A 22,662-nucleotide genomic window follows, 5' to 3' on the forward strand; every position below is an offset into this window, starting at 1 on the left:
CGGTCAGCAGTCCTGATTTCGCCGCATGCAAGAATTCTGTGGTCGTTGCAGTTTCAGCGCGAACATCTTCGTCCTCTCTCGTTTCCCTCGAACCCCCACCCCATGAAGATCGACCCACCCACCCACCCGCCCCGTTCTTCCACCGTTCGTAGAAGTCGTCCTCCTCGTTGTCGGCATCCTCGTCGGCCGACTGGAATAAAAAACCTCGTGATTTATAGCCAAGTATATCCCGAAGGTCGATAAAATTTCAAAAGCCTCTGCTCCCGTCGACATTATTAAAGGGGCGGCTCGAAGGCTCTTAGTGAACTCGATGAGAAATGTGATCTAGTATTTAGACAACTTTATGATCTCAACTCTCGCGCTCTCGAAGAGAGAGAGAGAGAGAGAGAGAAAAAGAGGAAGAGGAAGTTGGAAATCTTCTGGTGTAATATAGTGCCGGGAAGTCACGTATTTCGGACATCTCCTGGATTTCATACCTCGTTATTTTATAATCCAAAGAGAAGAAGAAGTATCTCCTTTCGCGTTTCTTTGCACCGACAAAATTCTTCCATCGTCCAGGCGCGAGAGAAAGAGAGAAAGAAGGAGAAAAAAAAATCGCAAATCTCGGTAACAGCGACTTTCGAAATATTTTTCAAGAAAATTGTGAAAAACTCCGTTGTGCGCGATAAATATTGCAGACACTTCGGTGAAAGTCACACATGCCGGATCGACGTGAGATTGCGGGAGCTGAACGAAAGCCGCGCCCTCGTGTCGCGTTTTTATCACACACCGCGCGCGGTTTGCATATAACATCCATGCAGTTCGCGTAGAACGAGTCAAAAATCGCGTATACCTCCCTCCGGAGATATATATATATATATATATATCTCTATACGTATATACATACACGCCCTCTCCTCCCGCTCGTCCCACGTATGTGGAAACACGTGCAGTCGAAATTATTCACGTCGTGCGCGATTTCTGGACCGTCGCAAAGCTAGTGTGAACTATAAATCCGGTCGTTCCTTCTTCCCCCCCCTCCTCCCCCCACGATAGAGAAGGCCGAGTGTGATTTAGTCGGCTTTTCGGAAACAAATAAAAAGAAGGGAAGAAGAGACACGGGGTATGTAAAGGATGGCAATGGGGCGAGAAATCCCGAGGAAGAGCAATAAGAATGTGAGTTTTGTTGGCGCGTGACGTTTGATGTGAGATGTAAAACGAATTCCGAAATTTTCTCTCGTCAGGTATAGAATCAATAATGATTCGATTTCCTTGATGAGACAATCAAACATCCGAACAATCTCATTCTCTTCGTCTTAAATGAGCAACAATAAAATCGGACGCAAAATTGCAAATTACACAAATTTACTCCCCCGTTGTTAAACTCTCGTTTGTGATTTTTTCGCCGATAACACGTTCAAACGAGCGAGTCGCGTCTCGGGATTCAGATCTGAAAAACCATCAATTCCCGACATCCAAGCGGCGAAATTGTAAGTTTGCATGGGCGCGCGCGCGCATTCCAAAGAGTACGCGCGGCCGCGCGAATGCTTCTTCGCGAAAATGTGCGCCCATCCTTTATGCATTCCTCTCCTTTTCCCCATCGTTCTTTTCGCGATGTTTCTCTTTAGTTTCCGCTCGCACGCGGATACCGGTGTCGGCGAGATGCGCTCGGACAAAGAGAGAGTGAGAGAAAAAAAGAGAAAGAAAAGGAAAGCAAAACACATTCCTTGTCCTCTACGCCGTGAAAAACGTGAAAGCGAATCGCGACACAGCGCGCGACACAAGGCGAGCGGAGAAACGAATGCAGAACGAGGTAAAAAGAAGGATCCCGATCGATTCCGAACTGTTCTGAATTTCCTTGCTTTTTTTATTTTTTTATTTTAACGTTTGATCGGAATATTGCCTTCGCGCGCGCGCGCACGTTACGTACGTAACCGTGCGCTCGCCGTGTCGACGACGACGACGACGACGACGACGACGGTGGCGTGAAATTGTGATTCGCGCGAGAATACACCCGCGTGGCACACACAACATCGTGATCAATGGTTTTTGTCTCGCGAATAACGCGACAGGCCGCCGCAATTTGTACGCGCGAATATATACGCGCACGTAGCGCGAAACGTTACGTATTTATTTCGATGTCATTCTATCTTTTTCACCGCAAACATCGCGCGTAAACTGGAATACGCGGGGGATTCGCGCGTGTGGAGTTCGTATAATCCGACACTCTAATTTTTCTTTCTTTCTCTCTCTTTCTCTTTCTCTCTCTCTCTCTCTTAATAGTTACACGTCGAAAATGATCTTTTTTTGAACGTTGTTCAACAGCGCGGAACTTTTGACAGATATTTCGTTGTACTTGTTTTTTTTTAAGCATAACGGAATAATATCATTTTGCGAACTATTTGGTTTTCTGTAAGTCCGGCCGGGGATCCGTCAGGGCGACGAAATACGTCAACGACCGGGTCACACACTTCCGGTGTTATTAAAAGCTGAAATATCTTTCCCGGATAAACGGAGCAAAACGAGTCGCGCACGCGCTCGAAACTTACGCCAGAATTTCCGGTACGGCGAACTTTAGTGCCGCCCGGTTATCTTTGTATGGCGTGCACCGGGCGATAGCGCGCGCGCGCGCGCGCGAGGACGAAGATGATCCTGATACGAGAAATTCAAGTGAAGTGTGAAGATAACGAGGCGGGCCGAAGGGACCGTGTGCGAAAAAGAGACAGACGGGGAGAGAAGGGAGGAGGGAAGGGCGGTGAGAAAGAGCGCGGAAGGGAGACAGAGATAAATGAGGGAAAGAGGAGGATGGGCGCGGGCATGAAATATTTGAGTCGCGTGACACTGTGACGCGTGTAACGCAAGCCGAGGTTTAACTCCCGCGCCTTGTACCTTGTAGAAGAGAACGTCAAGGTTTCTCTGCTACGCGCGACGCGTGGCGGCGAAGAGGGTGGGAGCGGGATGCGAAATAATAGAGTGCATTATGCCCATAACGCGATTAATTTACGACGTAATCAAATTTTGTATATTATCGAATATGCAACGGGCGAAGTTCTGTGCGTGCAACGGGACGGTAAAACAATATAATGTTATTTCGTAGCGATAATGAAACAGAAGCCCGGAGGAGTGGGAGGAGAAGTTGCTGTGCGAGCAAATTAACGAAATTGAACTTCGCGACGACGCGCCGATGATTAAACGGGCCGATGATTAAACGCGTCGCTTGATCACAAACGATGTGTCGAAATGTATTATAGAGGAGCTCTCGCGTTTCTCTTCTTCTTTCGTATATTCCTCGTCGCGGGAAGTTCACAAGCGACGTTATTCCGCTTGAAGTTCGCACACGCATTTATTTCATCGCCTCGCGATAAAAGAAAAAAACTTCTCGGCGAAGGAAAAAAAGGATCGGATGTGTTTTTACTTTCTTCGTCGGTGGGTTTTTGCCGCCCCTCGTCGTGTTAAACACCCGGCGGCGGGCGCGTCGCTTACCGGGTTAATGCACTGTTGGCTTATGATAAAATTAAATGAACAAAAGGAAATTGGGAGGAAAGCGCTAAGGTGGGGTGAAAGAATGATGAAGTATGAATAATTTGTGTCGCGTGACGCTGCAATTTATCCGTCAGTACGACGTCGTTAATACCGCCTCGCGGTACCCCGCGACTTTGTCACGGGGAGTGAAGAGGGGGTGCAGCGTGTGACGACGACGACGACGCGCGTGTAACGATCCGCGTCGAAACGCAAGGGTATGCACACAAACGCCCACGGGAAGGGCGTCGGATTTATTTCCGACGATGTTTGCAATCATTTCGCAATTACGAATGCAGCGAAACGTTGCGGCGCGCTCTAACGCGGTCGGAAATAAATTGCGAAATAACTAACAGTCTGCCGAGCGATATATATCGAAATGAATTGATTAATAAAACATGTCAACAATATCGACGACGGCGACGACGCCGGCGATAAAAGATTGATTAAACGCACAGGCGCGGTGAATAAAAAAAAAAAAAAAACTAAAAAAAACTAAAAAAAAAAAAAAAAAACAACATACGACCACCGTAAATAAATCACGTGCGAATGAAATGTATGACGCGAATAGATTTCTGATATCTGTGCAGCGCGCGGCCGTCGATAATTGCAAAATTTTCGCGTCGCAGCTGAAGTTTCGATAAAATTTTTCACACAATCCGTCTCGCCTCTCCTTCTCATTTTTTTTTTTTTTTTTTTTTTTTGCGTATCTCTTTGGCGTTCTTCGATGTATTTTGCGAGCGGAAACGTAACAATTTGGCAAGCTCCGTCTTGACACGTGCAAACGGCGACGCGGTATCGTCATCGACATCCGCGCCCGAGATCCGACAATCGTTCCGCAATTACGGATGCATAAACCCGTAGACCCGTAGCAGGAGGCTGGGGGAGAAGAGAGGGACGTGCAACACGACGGAAATAAATCTTCGAATGATTGATCGTCCCGCCACGAATCGTACGCGCGCGCGCGAACGACGAGCGATATTAATGCACTATCAGTTGTGACAGACACGTAGCGCGAATCGCTCGCGTGTACCGCGCGTGTAGTTTTGACGATTGTGTCGCTCGTCGCCTCTGATGACCGATATTTATGCGCTCGTTTTTTCGCTACCAAGCCGAGGGTTCGCGGGAAAAAAGAAAAAAAAAAAACGACGAATCGGCAGATTTCGCCGGGGAATTTCCGCGAGATACAACCGCTGCGTTTCGCACTACTGTATGCATACAGTACACAGAAATGTTCCTGTTTCCTCTTTTGTTTTTCTCACGAGTTTATTCGCGCCTCCTCGTTCCAGTTTTCTCCGTTGTTTCGCACGTAATTCGGAATTCGACAACATTGGCATTTTCGTCGTTAAATCTGCCGGTGAACGCGAGCTGATCAATTTGATAATAAAGTTGCGCGCTTACCAGAGGCGTATCTTCGGCATCATTCTTATAATCTTCATTCACAAAAGAAAACTGAGTACGTCAAAGCATAACAAAAAAAAAAAAAAAATTTACGCAACGAGAAATGTCTGGCTATAAACGCTGCTTGTTTCACCGTTAAACGCAGTCGCTCGTGATTCTCGAAATTTAATTCTCCCGATATAAAAGTTATGTTCGACACCGCGAGATGAGAAACAGTATACGGGAAACAATATTATTCGAAGAACAATTTCTGAATTGATTTTTTTTTGTTTTGCAAAAGAGAGAAAACATTTCCAAAAGACTTTTTTTCTATGAGACGATTGGCTCCGCAATCGAGTTGCATCGGCGCAAAACCGCTCGCGCTACACGCCAGCTAGTCGCCTGCGTAATACTAAGAACTCGCAGTTTAGATCCGTGGAAATCGATTTCCGATTCGAACGAGTCCCCCACATTCGCGATCCGATCACAATTGTTTCCGACCGCGACTCGCATTGTTTCGCAATCAAAGGGACGTTGTTTTCGGTGTCGCGAGCTTGTTGACATCGATCAACACCTCCGCCTACGTTCGAGAGCGCGCGCGTGCGCAAAGGAAATACGCGTAATTAATTGATAAATCTTGTCACTTAGTGACAACTTGTGTGAACTTAATTTCGCCGCGAAATCGCACGCTTCGTATTTAATCGTTTAAAAACTCGAGAGAAGCAACGCGCGCGAGCACATTATGTGTTTCATTACATATATATCATATTTCAAAAATATCACGTATATGTGTCGCGAAAGAGACGTCTCTCTTCGCGAGCGACGTGGAAAATAAAAGAATAATGGAACAAAGGAGTAGGGGACAGGAGGAGGAGGAGAGAGGAGAAATAATTCGACATCTTTCCGACGGCTCTATCTAACTGACTACATTTTCTCTCTCACGAAGAGCCTTCGAATGTCGTAATACGACACCTTGATGGATCAAAGCCGCGGCAACGTCGTTAAAGGAGGAACCACCAGTCGTTTCTCCCGTCGTTTTCCGTTTCTCCTTCCTAGCTGATGGTATTTCTCGGAGCCGTAACGTCAGCACCTGCTCAAAAAAATAAAAGAAAAGCATTCAAGGAAAGAATGTGGAGTAGTCTTACCTCTCCCGAGGCGACCGCCTCTCCCGGAATGAAGAGTTCCGGATAAACGTTGTCCAGGTACCACTTGAACGACTTGCACCCCAGTTTCTTCCTAAGAGCCTTTCGCTCCGATACGTCACCGTAGTTTCCCTGCGAAAGCATAGCGTGCGGTCAGAGCGCGATCGTGCTGACAATGCGAAACAGATGAAAAGAGAGAAGAAATCGCGAAAGTATAAAAAAACTCCAGTAAAACCAGAAGAATAAAATGTATAGTAATTTATCTTACGTACATTATTATCTAATAGTAGATGATAATTATCTGTGTATATATTAGTATATTATTATTAGTATTCATCTAATAATAATAATATATTATTTGTTTAATAAAATAACATATAACTTATCTATGTGTTATTCTTCAAATAATTAAAATTATAAATCAAATAAATCGGCTTGTGAAAAATTGTTGTTAACTATGTGTAAAAAAAATTTGCTCGATATTTTCTGTCATTGTAATAATTGTTGCTTCAAAGCAATTAAGTGGCACAAAGCTATATTGAGCTGCGTCAGAACAGTGTCTGACTCGATCGTCGTTATTACTACTGCGAGCTGGATCACCGCGGCGGGGATAAGCGGGCATGTAAACAAAGAGCGATTTATCTCATTATTTTATGAAGCCATCCGTGAAGACGACACTCTTGATAGATTCGATCATCGCATAGAGCGGCGTGCTTACGGAAAGCGATTTATTTTCTACGCTTCGATTTATCTCGTCGATTGGATCTCGACAGAAGAGAGAGCGGAGGCGGACAAGCATCAAGGATAAATGACAGATCGTTATAGAGGGGGTCGAAAGAAGCGTCCTTCAGGAGAGCGAGGACATGCGCGCGAGCCTTAAGAGCACTTGGCACGTTTATGGCCCTTTTTTACGACAGGTCCTGGTCTACGATCCTCTCCATCATCGGCCATCTCCCCCCCCCCCACCTCTCTCTTTATCGTTATCCTTCATTCCCACGTTCTTAGCGAGAACCACGTCGGCCGATGTTTATGAGCAACTCGGATTGAAGAAACGTAATCGAGGCTTTATCAACCGCGCCGCGATTTGAAACAAGATCCTTGTAATCCGACTCTGTTACGACAAACTTTATCGCAACATAAACTTTGAATGTACAGATTTTTCTTTTGACCAGATTTCAATTCTCGACTACACGGTATTCTATATTTATTTTCTTCTTATTTTTTCGTTTTCAACCATATATAGATATGTTTGTTTTTTTATTTTATTTAATATTAATTTCATCCACATACAATATTTTCTGCTGTCAATTTTTGATGTTTTTTTTTATCGGCAAGATCTTTGATTATTTATTTGATATTTTTTATACATTTATACATATTTCATTCTATGTCGGTTATTTTCTCTTTAGTTGTGAATTCAGTCAATCACTGAAAAAAATTTGAACAAAGAGATCGAACGTATGACACATATCAATGAAGCGATAAATTCGTACACACACGATCAAACTGTAATCGGTTCGTATTGGCCTTGATATGTGGATTTTTTTTTTTTTTCTAGTCTCTTCGTATTGTATTATAAATGTCGCGCTTATCTCCGTTGAATTCGCGTAAATATATGTATGTATATTTTACTACATTGTTTAACATCACCGAGAAACACGTTGGCAGAATTTTCTGTGTTCCGTTTAATTGTAAAACACTCGTTCTATTTTTCGTCTTTGTATTGATTTTGTTTCCCAGAGACACATGAGCGCGCGCGCTCAACTTTTAATTGTCCTCTCGTCGCGTCCTCTCTCGCGTGGCAAGAAGAAGGGGAGAGGGGTCGTGTACGAAAGAAAGCTTTATGCATGCGACGTTGCACGACGTACTTACCTTGTCGTGGCCTATCCTCTGATAGTAATACTTGGCGTACTCGTCCAGCCACACTTCGCTCAGCCTTATGCTGTTCCTCTTGAGCACGTTCACGCCGCTGCGCCACTTGTAAGGCGAACGTTTCCTAAAGATGTGACCCACGTGTGAACACGGCACGATTTCCAGAGTGCCTGCAATTCCACACGTCGAGTTTTATTGGATTAAACCTTTTTTTTTTCTCGACCGCGTTTGTTTATTTATGCGCCGTTTGTTAATGCCGAAATTCAAAATAAAAACAAAAGCGGTGTTTATAAATAGCACACGGCAAAAGTTTACGAAATATTCTCACACACATTTGCGCGCGCTTTACAAAAATATTATACACTTACGCGCAATTGTTATTTTCAGATAAACAACAATGCAAATTTATGCACACACGAAAATCAATTCTCCGAGTCGCATAAAAAAAAAAAAAAGATGTTTTTGTCTTATAAATCTTTCTACTCGTTCCGAACTTACCTCCGCACATCCAGGTTTTAAATGACAACTCGAGATTCTCGCCGCCCCAGATGTCGAATCCGCTGTCGTACGTGCCGATGCGCTCGAAGAAGGCCCGATCTATCGAGAAGAGACCGCCGGCCATGGTTGGCGACCAGACCGGTTCGGCTGGGTTTTTGTGCCTCTTTTTCTCCCTTTCCGGCACCGCGTGCCAATTAAACTTGTTGACAAACGTTAATATACATTCGAAAATCCGTTCGCAAACAAAGTTTGTTTTTCTTTTTGTTTTTTTTTTTTTTTAATAGATAGCAATTATATTTCTCTACAATTTGTGCGCGATTTATCGCGCACAAGTGCGGGTAAATCTATGCGTGAAAAATCTCGATGGATGTTTAAAATAAAATTTTTTCTGTGATTTTAATTCCTTGTATTAAAAAGTACGTGTCTAAAAAAACCGTTTTTTTTTTCATAGAGAGCACCAACGCGATTCAATAATTAATTTGACGGAGACGGTGCAAATTCAATTGCGCTCTCTGAAGAGAGAACGAACGCGTTCTCTGACGCTCCGGATCGCCGACGCTCCGGAGAAGCCGGCGACGTGGATTTCGTTTACCTGAAGATTCCAATCGAATCCGCCGACATTTACGCCGCCCGAGTCGCGCCAGTGGTATTCCAGGGTGGTGTCGTCTATAACATCGATCACCGGACAAACTACCGTCGTCGGATCGCGTGCGATCCGATCCAGAAGAGGTTCCAGCCAGCCCTCCGTGCACTCGCAATGGCTGTCCAAATACGTGAGCACCGGCGCCTTGGCAGCCGCGGCGCCCAACAGACGCGCCCTGATAAGGCCCTCTCGTTTATTTGCTCTGATAATCCTAACTTTCGGATAATTCATCATGTAGTCTTCCAACTGACGCTTCAGATGAGCTGCGGAACGATCGATTTTTATGTCACTCTCGCCATTTTCGCGCAAACATGTGAAACATATGTTTAATTTTAATTCGAGATTTATTTTTTGCATAAAATATAATTTGAAAACGCGTAATGTTTTTTTTGTAGAATTAAATAATTTAACGAAAATTGCGGCAGTTATCCTATTTGTTTCACGTAACAGTTAAATTAAAAAAGTTTTTTGTTTTTTCGTTTTTTTTTTTTTTTTTTTTTTTTTTTAAAAATNNNTGGTTTTTTTTTTTTTAAACAGTACTGGCTTTTATTGTATTAAACTAAGTAATTTCATAATTCACGGACTCGTTACCGACGGGAATTCGCCGTCTTTAATATCGGGATTTGCTCGAATATTAATTTAAATCTCGAGAGAGAGAAAGAGAGAGAGAGAGAGAGAGAGGAGAGAGAGAGAGTTTCTCTCGTGTTAACGTTATGTTCGTTAAATTTCCATCGATCTGGAAACATAAGTTGCCCGCAGGATCTATGCTTCGGCGTAAGATATTGCAACAATAAGGCCACGAACACGCCCGTTTCTCCCAGGTTTCTCTAAGGTTACGTCGATTACGTTCTTAACGTCAGATTACGGTTTATTTACGATGTCATTCGCAAGCTGTTACGGCAACAACAATCACCCATCCCCATCCTGGATTCGTTTCGCTCACCACAATCAATTTAATCGTATGCCAGGTAGAAACACACCGATAATCCCGTATAATAGCGTTTCCTCTATATTTACGCGGGTTATTCACATTATACCTAACGTCGCTTTTACCCGGTGAACGAGTAACTACGGTTATAGTTTCGGTGAAGATCATATATACGTTAAAGTGTCAGGACTGTAACGGCTTAAGCTGCTATTATTTTTATAAGTAATCCACCATAAAAAAAAAGACAACACAGCTTGTGCGCGGAATTAACGCTCGACAAACTTGATCGTGAAAAATAATGCACAATCCGTTACTTTTTGTCAAAGAAGAATATGAGACGATCGTTTAATAAATTCGCAAATAATTAATAAGGTCAATTGCGAGAAAAAATAAGGTAATTCACGGCCAAATAAAATTATCTTAGGTCGTCAAAAATACACTCTGAATAATTCAAGTAGAATTCCATATAGTTGGTAGAGTTTGTCGAATAAAATGTACTTAGTCAAATGCTGACTTAGGGGATGATTTGATTTTTTTTTATTCGAATTGAAACCGGAAGAAACAAATAACAAGATATATTTTCGGACACCAAGATAGAAGTGCACGTTCCAGGACGTCAATAGTAAAATGTTTTTAGTATTATGCATTTTTCTTCTTATTATTGCGGCAGACTCTTTTTGTTATTTTTTGTTTTGTATTATTAATTGTTTTGCGATCAATAAAGTCTAGTGAGAACTCGAAACGTTTTGCATAAAATTATAAAAATTACGTGTATATCTAACTTCTTTTAAATATATTTAAATATATTTAAATAACATTTTATTTTTGCTCGCAATTAATTTTGTTTATATTTACTTGTGATCTTTTGTCAATTAAAAGTTAGCAAAGCACAGTCGGAGAGATGTTTTGATCATTTGTTGAATGAAAGAGAAAAGGAAAGTGCATACGAATTTGACGCGATCGATTTTACATTAATATACCCGCGTCTGAAAAGATTTGACGTAGCCACTTCGGCCGATGTTACGAAGCGGTCTGTTATTTCGTGTTACTTCTACGACACAAGATTTAGATTTATGATACGTATTTGCCTACTGGTTACGGGTCGCCGGGCAGCAATTAGCAGACATTCGTGATTTATTCTCCGTTAGGACGGCTTTATGAGGAACCGGGAAGGGCCAAACTAATCCTAAGCCTCCGCCCTGTAAGCTCGGTTAACTATGGATAGTATAAAGGGATTCTAAACGGATCAGAGTGTGTTTCGTGCAGGCGCGCACACAATGATTACCGAGCGGGAGAAACGTCGTGTACTCGGAAACGATAGAGACGTCGACTCCGATTTTATGCACCAATCGGATAGTTCGCGCACTCCTGATGAGGTTTAATACAACGTTGTTGCGCGCGATGTACAATATGTACACATCACGTTCATCTCGCTTCCTCGTATTCGGAATTTCCGCATCGATTCGCGAGGAAAGAATTTTTCACTCCGAGGCAAATGTCCAAATGGCCGAACGTTTGTTGCAGAAACAATTATTGGAAATATAATTTTTTCGAAATATTATTAATATCGTACATTCATTGAATAATTACATACTTTTAAAGTTTGTTTAAATTAGTTTCTAACTTTTTACACATATTTTTTACAAAAATACTCAGTGTTATAATTATTTCTTAATTAATACCAGTAGGATGCGCTCTTGTTCAATGTTTCATTGAAAACATTTATCTCTATCCTGTGCGCCGAAGTAAATAGAAAAAATATGAAAGTTCTTATACGGAAACGATCGCGCGCCGCTGTGTTCAAGTCAAGAATTGAGAAAATAATTCTCCCGCATACACATCCTGACGTAATATCGAATTGAGCACGCTACGTTGTTGCTAACTGTACTCGAACGAGAGAGAGGATGGACCGTAAGAGGTCGGAGGTCAGACATTTAATGCGCACGCAGGCAACTGGCATACGCGCGCCGAATTCCGCGTGCATTCCGGTCCGAATGAATTTCTAATGAATTCTCCGAACACACAGAGAGAGAGAGAGAGAGAGAGAGAGCGGAAGAGAGAAAGGGAGAGAGAGAGAGAGAAAGAGAAAGAGAGAGAGAGAGAGGCACGCATAAACCGGCCGCGACCATTATTGCAAATTTCATTATGACTTAGCCGAGTGCGCTATATGAGGTGCAGATAATGGAAATGCTCAAAGAGCACACTAGTCTGTCGCCGTCGAGAGCGCTCATAATTAACTCCGTAATCCCCGTCGCCAATCCCCTGTATAAAAGCTAATTATCGTGCGTGCGTTTTGCCGAGGAGAGCTAAAGCTCCAGCTGCGCGCGCGCTGCAAAATTCATTACAACTTTTCTTGCGAGCTTTATTAATCATTGAAAATTTATCTCAATCCGCGCGCACTCTCCATACACGCCTCGGGCGTGATAGTTTTTTTCGAAAAACAATAAAAAATTTCAAAAAATAATCTCCACATAGAATGGGAGTTTGCGTCATTAAAGTATGTAATACATTTTGCGATGAGATGAGGAAGTTAAATTACAGTTATTGTTGTTAACAATTGCAGAGAGAAATAGAGAGGATGCAAAGGTTTTTGAAGCAAAGCGCATAAATCTCGTTTATCGCTTGCAATTTCGAAGTATTTTGACGCTGCGGAATGAACAATAACACATGTGTGAGATATTCCGACCTCGTTTCTTTGTGAGCAAGTAATCAGCCGTCTGTTAATAGCAAACGCCATCTGGTCAGAGGATCGCCGAGTGACTATGCTTGTAGGGTTTAACTTCCGGACGAGACGAAGGCTTATCTCCAGCTTTTAATAGGGATTGCCAAGCGAACCACCATCCGGGCTATACTTTACGTGTTTCCATCAGGTCGTGTTTTCCCTGCGCGAACCCCCGGCTTAATCCCGGAGCCGACCTTTCTCTTAGGATTTTTACACTCGTCCGCCGCCTTTATTATGCGGCGGGAATCCCGGCGCGATTGCTCTCGTCTCGCAGCGAAACCGTAATTAAATCGAAGCGTGACACACGGCGTGGCTCGCACCGCGCCCGCTCGACATTCAATTCATTTTTCAAAATTGACATTTTGCGAGTTACAATGCGCGCATTTTAAATACAATAATCGCGAGAGCGAACGGCCGCAGCTTTGTTCCGCGGGACTACAAATTTCTCGCCAACACACATACACACACACACACACACACATGCACGTACAAAAAAGTAGCGCCGCTTCCCATTTTTTACCGGAACCGTAATTTAGATGGTAGCCGGAGCTGGGGTGTGTGTTGTATGAACGTCAGTTTATTTGAAAACATGCAGGTACGTTGGAACTCTAATTGCCTTTCCGCAACCAAACAATGCGAACATGGGCATACATATTTGTTTCGCCCGTATACGCAAAATTTCATGTTTAATATAGTTCTATCAACTTTCTGTAAATGCCTTTGAACGAAAATCATGCATCGCGCGAATAAATGCGATAGATAAATGCGAAATTATACGCAAAGTAATTACAAAATGCGCGCGCGTAATAATTCAGTTTCGAGAAAGAAAATTTTTTTTTTGTGAAAATTTGCCGATTAATCATCGTTTCGACGACGAAAACAAGAGAGAAAATTAAATTGCACGTCTTTCTTTTAAAACAAAAAAAAAAAAAAAAAAACACTATCATCAAAAAATGTACAAAAACCATCTTTCGCGAAGTTCGAGTTTTCACGCGAAGCGACTCATAAAAGTGTATAAATTTTCGATGTGGAATGAACGATATGTCCACGTCTCACGATTTTGAAAAGCGAGAGAACAAACGGAGGAGGGAGAATGTTAAACCTTGTCGAGAGCGCACGAGCGGGCGAGATATTGCATGGACCTCTCGTAATTTTCTGAGCGTCTGTAAAGCAGAGCAGAGGTTCCGCGCTCGCGCGCGCACGGGAGTTTCTCTTCTATTCACGTGTCGCAGTGGAGAGATGGATCGCAATTAATCGATCTATCGCGAAACTACGGGACACTGTCGCGATAACGAATCACCGTGCTGAATAGAGACGCGGTTGCACGAACAAGTACGCGAATATAATAGCCCGGTGGTTTCTGTTCTCTCTCTCTCTCTCTCTCTCTCTCTCTTCCTCTTCTCTCTTCCTCCCTCTCTCTCTCTCCCTCTCTCACTCTCTCTCTCTGTGCTTACGAGTTTTCCCCGACATTCTACCGAGGATTTTTCATCGCTCAGCGTACGATGAGAGTTATACGAGGATTTATGACGCTACGGAGGCGATATGCTATTCCGCTTCAATCGCGCGTACACGGTATTTCGTTTTGAATCCGAAGTACGCGCGCGCGCGGTTCTGCTGATAACGCGAGAATAACTCGTTCAACTTGCACTACACGAAGGAAATACTTTGAATATTTGTATTACATGCTACGTTGTGTTGCGCGCGTCTCTAAATTTCACACATATATATATCTTTCTCTCTTTCGCTAACGAACACCGGTAAATATTCGTATAAATATTCCTCATTAAATAATTTCCCGATTTAAAGAAAAAAGGATTGCAATTAACGTATCTACAAAAAAAATCGTACAACGTAAATATTCAAAGAGAAACATTGCGGTAACTTAATTAATTTTCTTTTGTAATCAACTAAAAAAAAAAAAAAAAAAAAAAAAAAAAAAAAAAAAAAAAAAAAATTGTAACAAACTTACGCATATCAGAGAAATCGTCGACGAGTATAATTTCTTCTATGAGATGCTCGGGCGATCTGTCCAACACGGAATGCACTGTGCGTAATAACACGGACCAAGCTTCGTTGTGAAAGCAAATAATTACCGCCGTAGGTGGAAGATCCTTCAAGTATCTGCCGGGTTCCTTACACCTGTAACAAAATGTCAAAGTGATGGTTTTAGTAAACAAACAATTTGCTTCCTGCACACGTAAAACACTCTGTGTGTGTGTGTGTGTGTGTGTGTATGCGCGTTTGTATATAATTACTACAACAAAAGTATGTATTTTCACGTACAAACGCGCAAACCGAACACTGTCTTGTTAGTGTAACAAAATTAGATCTCGATAATGTATCGCGCGATTGTGTGTTTGCGAGGCAAACGGATGTTGTAACGTTACGTATATTGTAACAATGTATAACGCGGAAACCGAGTTCTTGATTCGCGGATACCGCAATATGGATGATTACGAGAAACCGATATGTACCAGAGAAGATACGTCCGGGAAAATACGATAATACGATTAGGGCAGAGAGAGAATGTTTGCAGACTAAACGCTCGCGAGATGTATACTCCGTTCCGTAGCTCTCGCCGCAAAATGAATTCCAGGAGCGCGGAACGTTGCGACTTCCGAGTCCGGTTAATCTAACGCATAAACACACGGGAGGATTGTAGATGCGGTTTATGGATACAGCAAATAAAAGTTTTCTCTACGTGAGCTTTCCTTGTTTCTTCGGATAGAGAGAGAGAGAGAGAGAGAAAAAAAGAGAGAGAGAGAGAAAGAACTCGAGGGAAGGACGTCTCTATTTATAACTTTCAATTTATTTTTTCACGCGCTTTTTTTTCGCAGAAAAATCTTATTACCGTGTATTTATGCAAACAACCCTGTTGTTTCCGCAATTTTATCGCCTCGTAATGAGATGCGCGCGACAGTACATTTCTATTCGCAACCAAAAGATCTCTGTGATTAGCTTTTGCAGATATGTCACGCGCGCTTTGTACATATATGTATATATATATATATATGCGCGCAGATAATTGTCACGCACATTACGGGATATTCGTTCGTAATTAACACGTTATATTGCACAGCCGAGGACAACGAGCGCATATGTTTACGATGTGATAATGAAGCGATTACGATAAACACCGTTCAATAAGAGCCGGTAATTATCATCTGTGAATTATTTCAATTAACAGCTGCTGGCAAACGCGCGTCGCTTGCCGAGAGAGAGAGAGAGAGAAAGAGAGAGAGAGGTAGACAACTCTCTGTTTGCTGAATTTCCGCGATTTATCCTTCCCGGTGTACCGAAGCGAGTATCTCTGCTCATAGATGGGGAATCCCTTCATAATCAATTTCCGTTTCGAAGTAGATGCGTTGCCCCGTGTCGGATCAAACGTGTAGTTATAAACAGAGCGCGTCGGTGTCTTCTTCGACTTTGACGAGAGAACAGCGCGCCAGAAATAAAAGAAGATTTAATATGAGAAAAATAATTCAGAAAGAGAGAGACAGAGAGAGAGAGAGAGAGAGAGAGAGAAAGTAAGTGGAAAAAAAAGCCAGACACAACTGTGAGAATAACAATTAATCGAAACTCTACCGAGTTGATCTTCATTGCGCAGAACAGTTGAGCTTGAGATGTGAATTGAGAAATTAATTGAGAGAGAAAATTTACCGCAAAGAAACAAACAGATGCAAATAGTTGTATCATTCGTTTGACACGTAGAAGAGACGCGTCGAGTGACTCTTAACATTGTTCTCGTTATCGAGTAGTTACACAAACGCGAGTTAGTTATACAAACGCTTAACACACAGCTTCAAGCTGACGAATAACATAGACGATATCCCGTCGTATTGTCAAATTTTTCACGTCGATATTCGCAAATGTTTCGACACGCGCAAGTGTAGTATTTTTTTCTGTCGCATCGACGACTCTTTTTACAAATTTTAACAAACTTGCGTGTTTGTCACGCCGCGTTTCAACGCGACAAAAGATGTCGCGAGCAGTTAAAAAACTCTTTGCAACAAACAAAAAGTCGTGTAGAAAAAAAAAAGAATATTTCTGTACAAAAAAAAAGTGCAATTTTTTTTAAGATACGATTGCGGCTATCTACTCGTATAAATTCGTAAAGCAGATAGCATATTATATTCAATTAAGATAGATAGATAGATAGATAGATAGATAGATAGATAGATAGATAGATAGATAGAGAGAGAGAGAGAGAAAGAGAGAGAGAATGTGCGATTAAATTTTAAAATGAAGATTTAATTCCGAAGAAAAGTCAGAAGTGTCTGTGTCGGAATAAGCGATTCGCATACATTAGCGTGCAATTTCACAAATATTAATATTTCTTCTTACTATATTTACTTAATTACTTATTGTATTTAATTTCAAAAAGTTCGGATCTTATGTAAAACAGATAACAAAATTCGATCAATGCCTGTATATATTATTTATTTATAGCGTACGTGTATCATTAGAAGCAGAGATATGTGCGCTCTCTCTCTCTCTCTCTCTCTCTCTCTTTCTTTCTTTCTCTTTTTGAAATAATATTCTATACATCAGCATATAGAACGGCGTATTATTGTCAAACACCTTTTATCCGATGCGCGCCTTAACGATCCGTCAGATAAGCTTTTGGCTGGAAAAGCAAAAGGGGCTTGGCAAAAGCTCGAATCGACTGCTATTTGCATTTGCATTCCTCTCGTTCCGCATTAGCTTGTGTACTCAGTTTTAGCGGTGAAAACTGGCGAAACTCTCATTTCGAAATGTGCGGAGCGCGCGTTTTTAATTTCCAACATTGGCGGTAATAAATCTTGCAGTAATAACAGCTTTTCGCGGAGAAAATTTCAGCTCGCGATTTCAGATTGCCATTATTATGCCACGTTATTCCCGCGACAATGCCGTATAATAGTCTCAATCCTCTTTTCTATATAAGTCAATTTTAAATCTTTATTATTACAAACAATATCGCGCAATTATTGCGTGCTGCGACATTACAACTCGCAAATTGCGCGAGTAATTCACATTCGCGCGTGATATTTGTTCCTAAAATTTATATTGCTCGACATATTTTATTTGCGCAAAAGAATAGCAAATTGAACACTAGAGAGCAACATCAGAATTGAGTCTAGTTTCATCGTATCAATTTTGACGTTGGGCGTTCGAAAAAAAAAAAAAAAAATGATTTTCGTTCGTTAATATTTGTTTAATTTCTTCAATAATTTAATTACTTAACGAGAAACACAATTTTTCAGCTGCGAAGATTTTGAATATTTCACATCGTTTTTCTCGTTAAACCAAAATCACTCGGAATCGCATTTCTTCTCGAAACAGTCTGCATTTTTGAAATCCGTCGTCATTTTTTGACGAATTTGCTTGTTTCGGCGTTGAAATTCTTGTCAGTCTAATCCCGTTCGAGGGAATGTAGTCGAACGTATATAATAAATCGACGCACGCGAATATATCTAATAGGAACAATTATTCGACTCCTATCAATGTGTATTTATACTTGCTCGCGCGAGTAAATCATCGCGATATCGTTATACAGACGTATTAATATCGCGAGCGCGCGCGGCACGGGGCGCGAACAAAGTGGGAAATCGCTTAAGCCAGTAAACGCATCGATCGTTTCCAGTCGATTGACGTTCAACAGCGATATCCTCTTTCCCGTCGACAAAAGAGACTCCATTGTTGGACGTCGCTCGAGATGGGGTACCTACGAAATCAGCCACGGATATCGAATGAGAACTGCGGCTTCTTCGCGCGCAGCACATTCGGCGATCATCACCCACGGCCTTCCTTCCGCTCGTTTTGCGCAACCCCCCTCCTCAACGGCTGCAAACCCCCTCGCCGTCATCTCAATCGCCCGAACCCCGCGAGGCGTTGCACTCGATCAAACGCGTCACGTTTCATACTGTGCATCCCCATCGTCGACAGATACCGTGGGATACGTGGAATTCTATTTGCAAGTTCGCTTCGCCTTAGGCATCTTGCCTGCGGAAATCTCGAGTTGTCTTCGTACGCGGAAATTGAAGAAATAGACGCGCGTGTATGTGTGCGCGCTCGCGTGCGCGCGCTCCAAGTGAATGAAAGTCAAATACCGGTAAAGTACCGGAGACCTTTGTGGGGAAAAGCGATGTGTGTTGCATCTCGCGAGAGAAGAATCAATTTGTCAGCTCGTCGTTTAACGATGTGAGTCTCGTAGTGACTGTGACGAGAGATCGATTAGACGATTCAATATCGCTCGTATCGTGTGAAATATAACTATAAAATAAATTGAGTTTTTTTTTTTTTCACTGAATCGCACTCTATTAAAAAGTTAATATAAAGCTTGTCAGAATATAATTTATTTCCTGAAGTCTTAGAGAGAGGGAGAGAGAGAGAGAGAGAGAGAGAGCGTGTGTGTGTGTGTGTGTGTGCGCACGATATAATGGAATATATTGACCTGCAGTACCCGAGTTTCCATCTCATCCTCTTTACGTGCCCGATACTGCGCAATAAAACGCGAGAAAAACATCTCGGAACTTGCAAAGCTATCAGAAAATGTAGAATGAGATGTACAATCTAATTTAGTTTCTCTCGGCGTAATTATATCTTTAAAGAAAAACTTCTCTCTCCCTCCTCTGCGGGAACAGCAACGCAAAATATCTGTTTCAGTGCGGAGGAAGATAAATGTAAGTTTCGCGAAGCTAATTGCGGCTTCTTTCTCAAAGTGTCTTTCTTACGCGCGTTTCAAGAATCGTTTATCCACGGATTTTTTTCGATTATGTGCCGCAGGAACATTCGCCCCGTTCCTTATTAATAACCTCTTACGATTCTTTCTTCCGTTTCACTCTCTCTCTCTCTCTTTGTTTTTAATTGAGTAAAAAAATATTACATTAGAGTCTATTCCTGGGAGAAAACATCGTGATATTAAACTTGTTCAATTTTCATTATCACAAATAATTAAATAACGCGGTACCTCTCTCACGGATCTTTTTTGTTTTAAAAAATTAATAACGCAATATTCACAAAAGTGAAATCTCGGAAATGGCGAAGAGGAAAAATTGGACATGCTCTTCGCGCCAATATCTTCTTTCTTGCGAGTTACGCTACATTTGACGCTCTTGAGGGGTAGATGGGCGCGGCGATGACTTTCGAAATCCAAAGAAATTCAGACGTCCCGAGAATTCCTGTCATAACCGATGGATATAAAGGCGTCTTTTCTCTCTCGTTACGAGGTTACGTTCGGGAAGAAATAGATTCACATTTTTGCTTTTTAAGGAGAAGAACGTCGGATAGTCGTTGGAAATAGTGCGAGTGTGTGCGGGCGAGGATGAAAATGCACTGTTGAAATCGCGGCGAGTGAAACTCGAGTGATTTTCCGTCATTACGGGACTCGCGCTCTCTCTTCCGCGCGAAGTTTCCCTTGTCGGCGAAGTGTACTCGGCCAAATACCGCCCGGTAAAATCAAACAGCGAGAGGTTATAAGGGCGGACAACTCGCTGAAAATTTATTCGGCGAAAGTTGGAATTACTTGGAAGGCAACGGCGGGGCAAAGTCATATCCATTGTAGTATGTTATATCCCAAATTGAATTCCGCGCTTGCAGCTGGGAATAACGCGCGGGGGCTATACACACACAAATCTAACACGCTCAGGGTTTCAGCAATAACGGATAACTCGTTTGTAGCGCAATTATGTGCGCGGCTCTATTGCGCGATCTAATTAGTTCGGGGAAGAAAAAAGAGACCAAGGTCCGAAAATGTTCTAAATATTCGTCGTCAAAGCGCAAACGGAGGAACTCTGCCGCTTTGAGGTGGAAAAAAAAGCAAAACCAACGAAAAAACGGGATAGGCGGGTGGTGCTGCTTTATGATTTTAATTTATCTTCTTTGTCCGAAGAACTGTACAAGTTATGAAAATAAATGAAACGCGTTGGCAAGCATATTTCCTCGTTAAACAGGGGAGTTATTTACGCAAAGAGACCGGCGTTCATTGCTGATGAAAAACCGAGTTTTGGCTTAACGAAGAAGCAACATGCGTTGCATTTTTTGAGAATTTTTTTCAACCAGTCCCGCACGCGATCTTCCTCCGTCCTCGTTTGTTTCGACGAGGGTTGTCCAATGAGAGAGAAAGAGAGAGAGATAAAAAGAGAAAGAAAAATACGGGCACGCTTTCAATTAGCCGCACGAGAGAACATCGCGAATACGCGAGCTCTACCTGCGCTCTTCCCGTTCACGGGGGTGTCGTAAAGATCCGTAATGGCTCAGTAGGGTGCGGACTTTCGGCTCGTGGGGAGTAAACGAGGATATCCATGATGAAGTGTTTCTCACTTCCTCAACCCCCTTGCCCCAGGTGTAGAAGTTACGTGTACACGCACGTGGCGGGACCCGAGCGAAGTTACGACGGTTTTCGCGCGCGGACGTGAGCGGAATGTTACCCGACTGTATATGTGCAGTGACCTTCGTACATTCGCGAAAGAGAGAGAGAGAGAGAGAGAGAGAGAGAGAGAGAGGAAGAAGATTCCCCTTCCGCGGTTTACTTCAGCGGCTGAAACAAAATGGCGCTTAAGAGGAAAAACCTTCTTCTCCTGTCGTGAGAAATACACGAGGGTTACTGTACCGAAGCAACACGTACGGAGTTAACCCGCCGAATTATTGTCTCGTTTATCGTCGTATTTAATTTCGCGGGATCTTCGTGAGTCTGGCCACGAGCGGCCACAACATAGTACACGTCAAAGCTACATGTAGGTTCGTTGACCGCAACAGAAGAGAACGAATGTTCCTCGAACACGAAGGATACTTTATTGTACCTCAGTATTATCCTCGACAGTCAGCCTTTTTTTTTTTATCGGTCTTTTTTTATGTCGGTAAATTCTAAGGTAACGTCGCGCTGTTCTCTCGATTTGTTGAAATTACGTATAATCACATAAGTTCTCTATCGCAATCGCGTCAACTCCCTCAACGTTCCTTTTGCAACCATTTTTTTTTTTTTTTTTTCAACGCAAAATCCGCTCATTTTCGCGCGTGTTAAAATTAAATTTCCATACGGAGAAATAGAAAACTTCGATAAAAAGAAAGACATAAAAATACGCACGAATTTCGCGCGCCCTTTAGCGCGGATTCACCGTCAATAAAGAATGAAAGAGACGGAACGGAGACTCAGAAGAGAGAGATATCGCGCAAGGCCGCGATCGTTTAAACACAAAGGTTCTTCTGACACACGAGGTGCGCGCGAATCAAAGGACTCACACGATGCTTTCTATTCATCAAACGCTTTTCGACGAGAGAAACTGATTAAAATTCAATCTTAACGAGACACGCCCGACGACACACTTTGACAACACGGTTGCAGCGCGCGGAAACGAGTGAGTGTTCCAAAACGTTAGAAGCGTTTGACGACGACTACGACGACTTGTTGGGAGATTCCCGTACAGGAAGTTCTGCCGGAGAGGCGCCGCGACATATGTACATACGCCGACACAGAGATTCCATATACACACGTATATGGCGCGCGCGTCATAAAATCCCCAAGTGAGCTTGGCTGCACGACGACAGCTTTGTATCCCTCCGATGTGACGCAAGTGACACTGGGATGCCCTAGTGGGACGCGAAGAGGAGCAGAATGTCCTTGATACGCGATGGTTTCCGGGAAGTCCCGGTTTTCCATATTCATATCAGATTTTGACACTGAATACAACGGTCCAATGGTTTCGCAACGGTGTTTCATGAACTCCTCTCTCGACTCTCAAGAAGATTAATGTGTTTGTTTAATATTTTGTCAGGCTTCGGAACAGCCTTTAAGCCTTTGCTGCCTCGCCATTTAAAGCGCGTTTTCTTTTTGAATAAATTTCTGCACTTAATTTTTGCGTCTTTGATAAAGTCATTATTATTAACACTTTAACAAAATTTACAAGCGAAAATAATAACACGTAAATTGCATAACAATTTTGTCACTTTTATGTATTTTAGATGTGTGTGTGTGTGTGTGTGTGTGTGTATTTCGAGTGTG

General features: G+C 42.5%; 1 protein-coding gene across 8 annotated transcripts in view; it reads right to left on the reverse strand.

Annotated features, from left to right (window-relative positions):
* Positions 1–22,662, reverse strand: part of LOC109853667 (putative polypeptide N-acetylgalactosaminyltransferase 9) — a 212,713-nt gene that overhangs the window by 10,152 nt on the left and 179,899 nt on the right. For all 8 annotated transcript variants that reach the window (XM_020425991.1, XM_020425987.1, XM_020425983.1 and 5 more), the window contains 5 exons: positions 14,653–14,822; positions 8,983–9,296; positions 8,391–8,589; positions 7,893–8,062; positions 6,024–6,152 (listed from right to left, as the gene is read on the reverse strand). In XM_020425991.1, the coding sequence (XP_020281580.1) occupies positions 6,024–6,152; positions 7,893–8,062; positions 8,391–8,589; positions 8,983–9,296; positions 14,653–14,822 (982 nt within the window). The remainder of the gene's footprint in view (positions 1–6,023; positions 6,153–7,892; positions 8,063–8,390; positions 8,590–8,982; positions 9,297–14,652; positions 14,823–22,662) is intronic.

The sequence above is a fragment of the Pseudomyrmex gracilis genome, unplaced genomic scaffold (genome assembly GCF_002006095.1).
Source record: "Pseudomyrmex gracilis isolate BER0280 unplaced genomic scaffold, ASM200609v1 scaffold_52, whole genome shotgun sequence".
Taxonomy (NCBI): Eukaryota; Metazoa; Arthropoda; class Insecta; order Hymenoptera; family Formicidae; genus Pseudomyrmex; species Pseudomyrmex gracilis.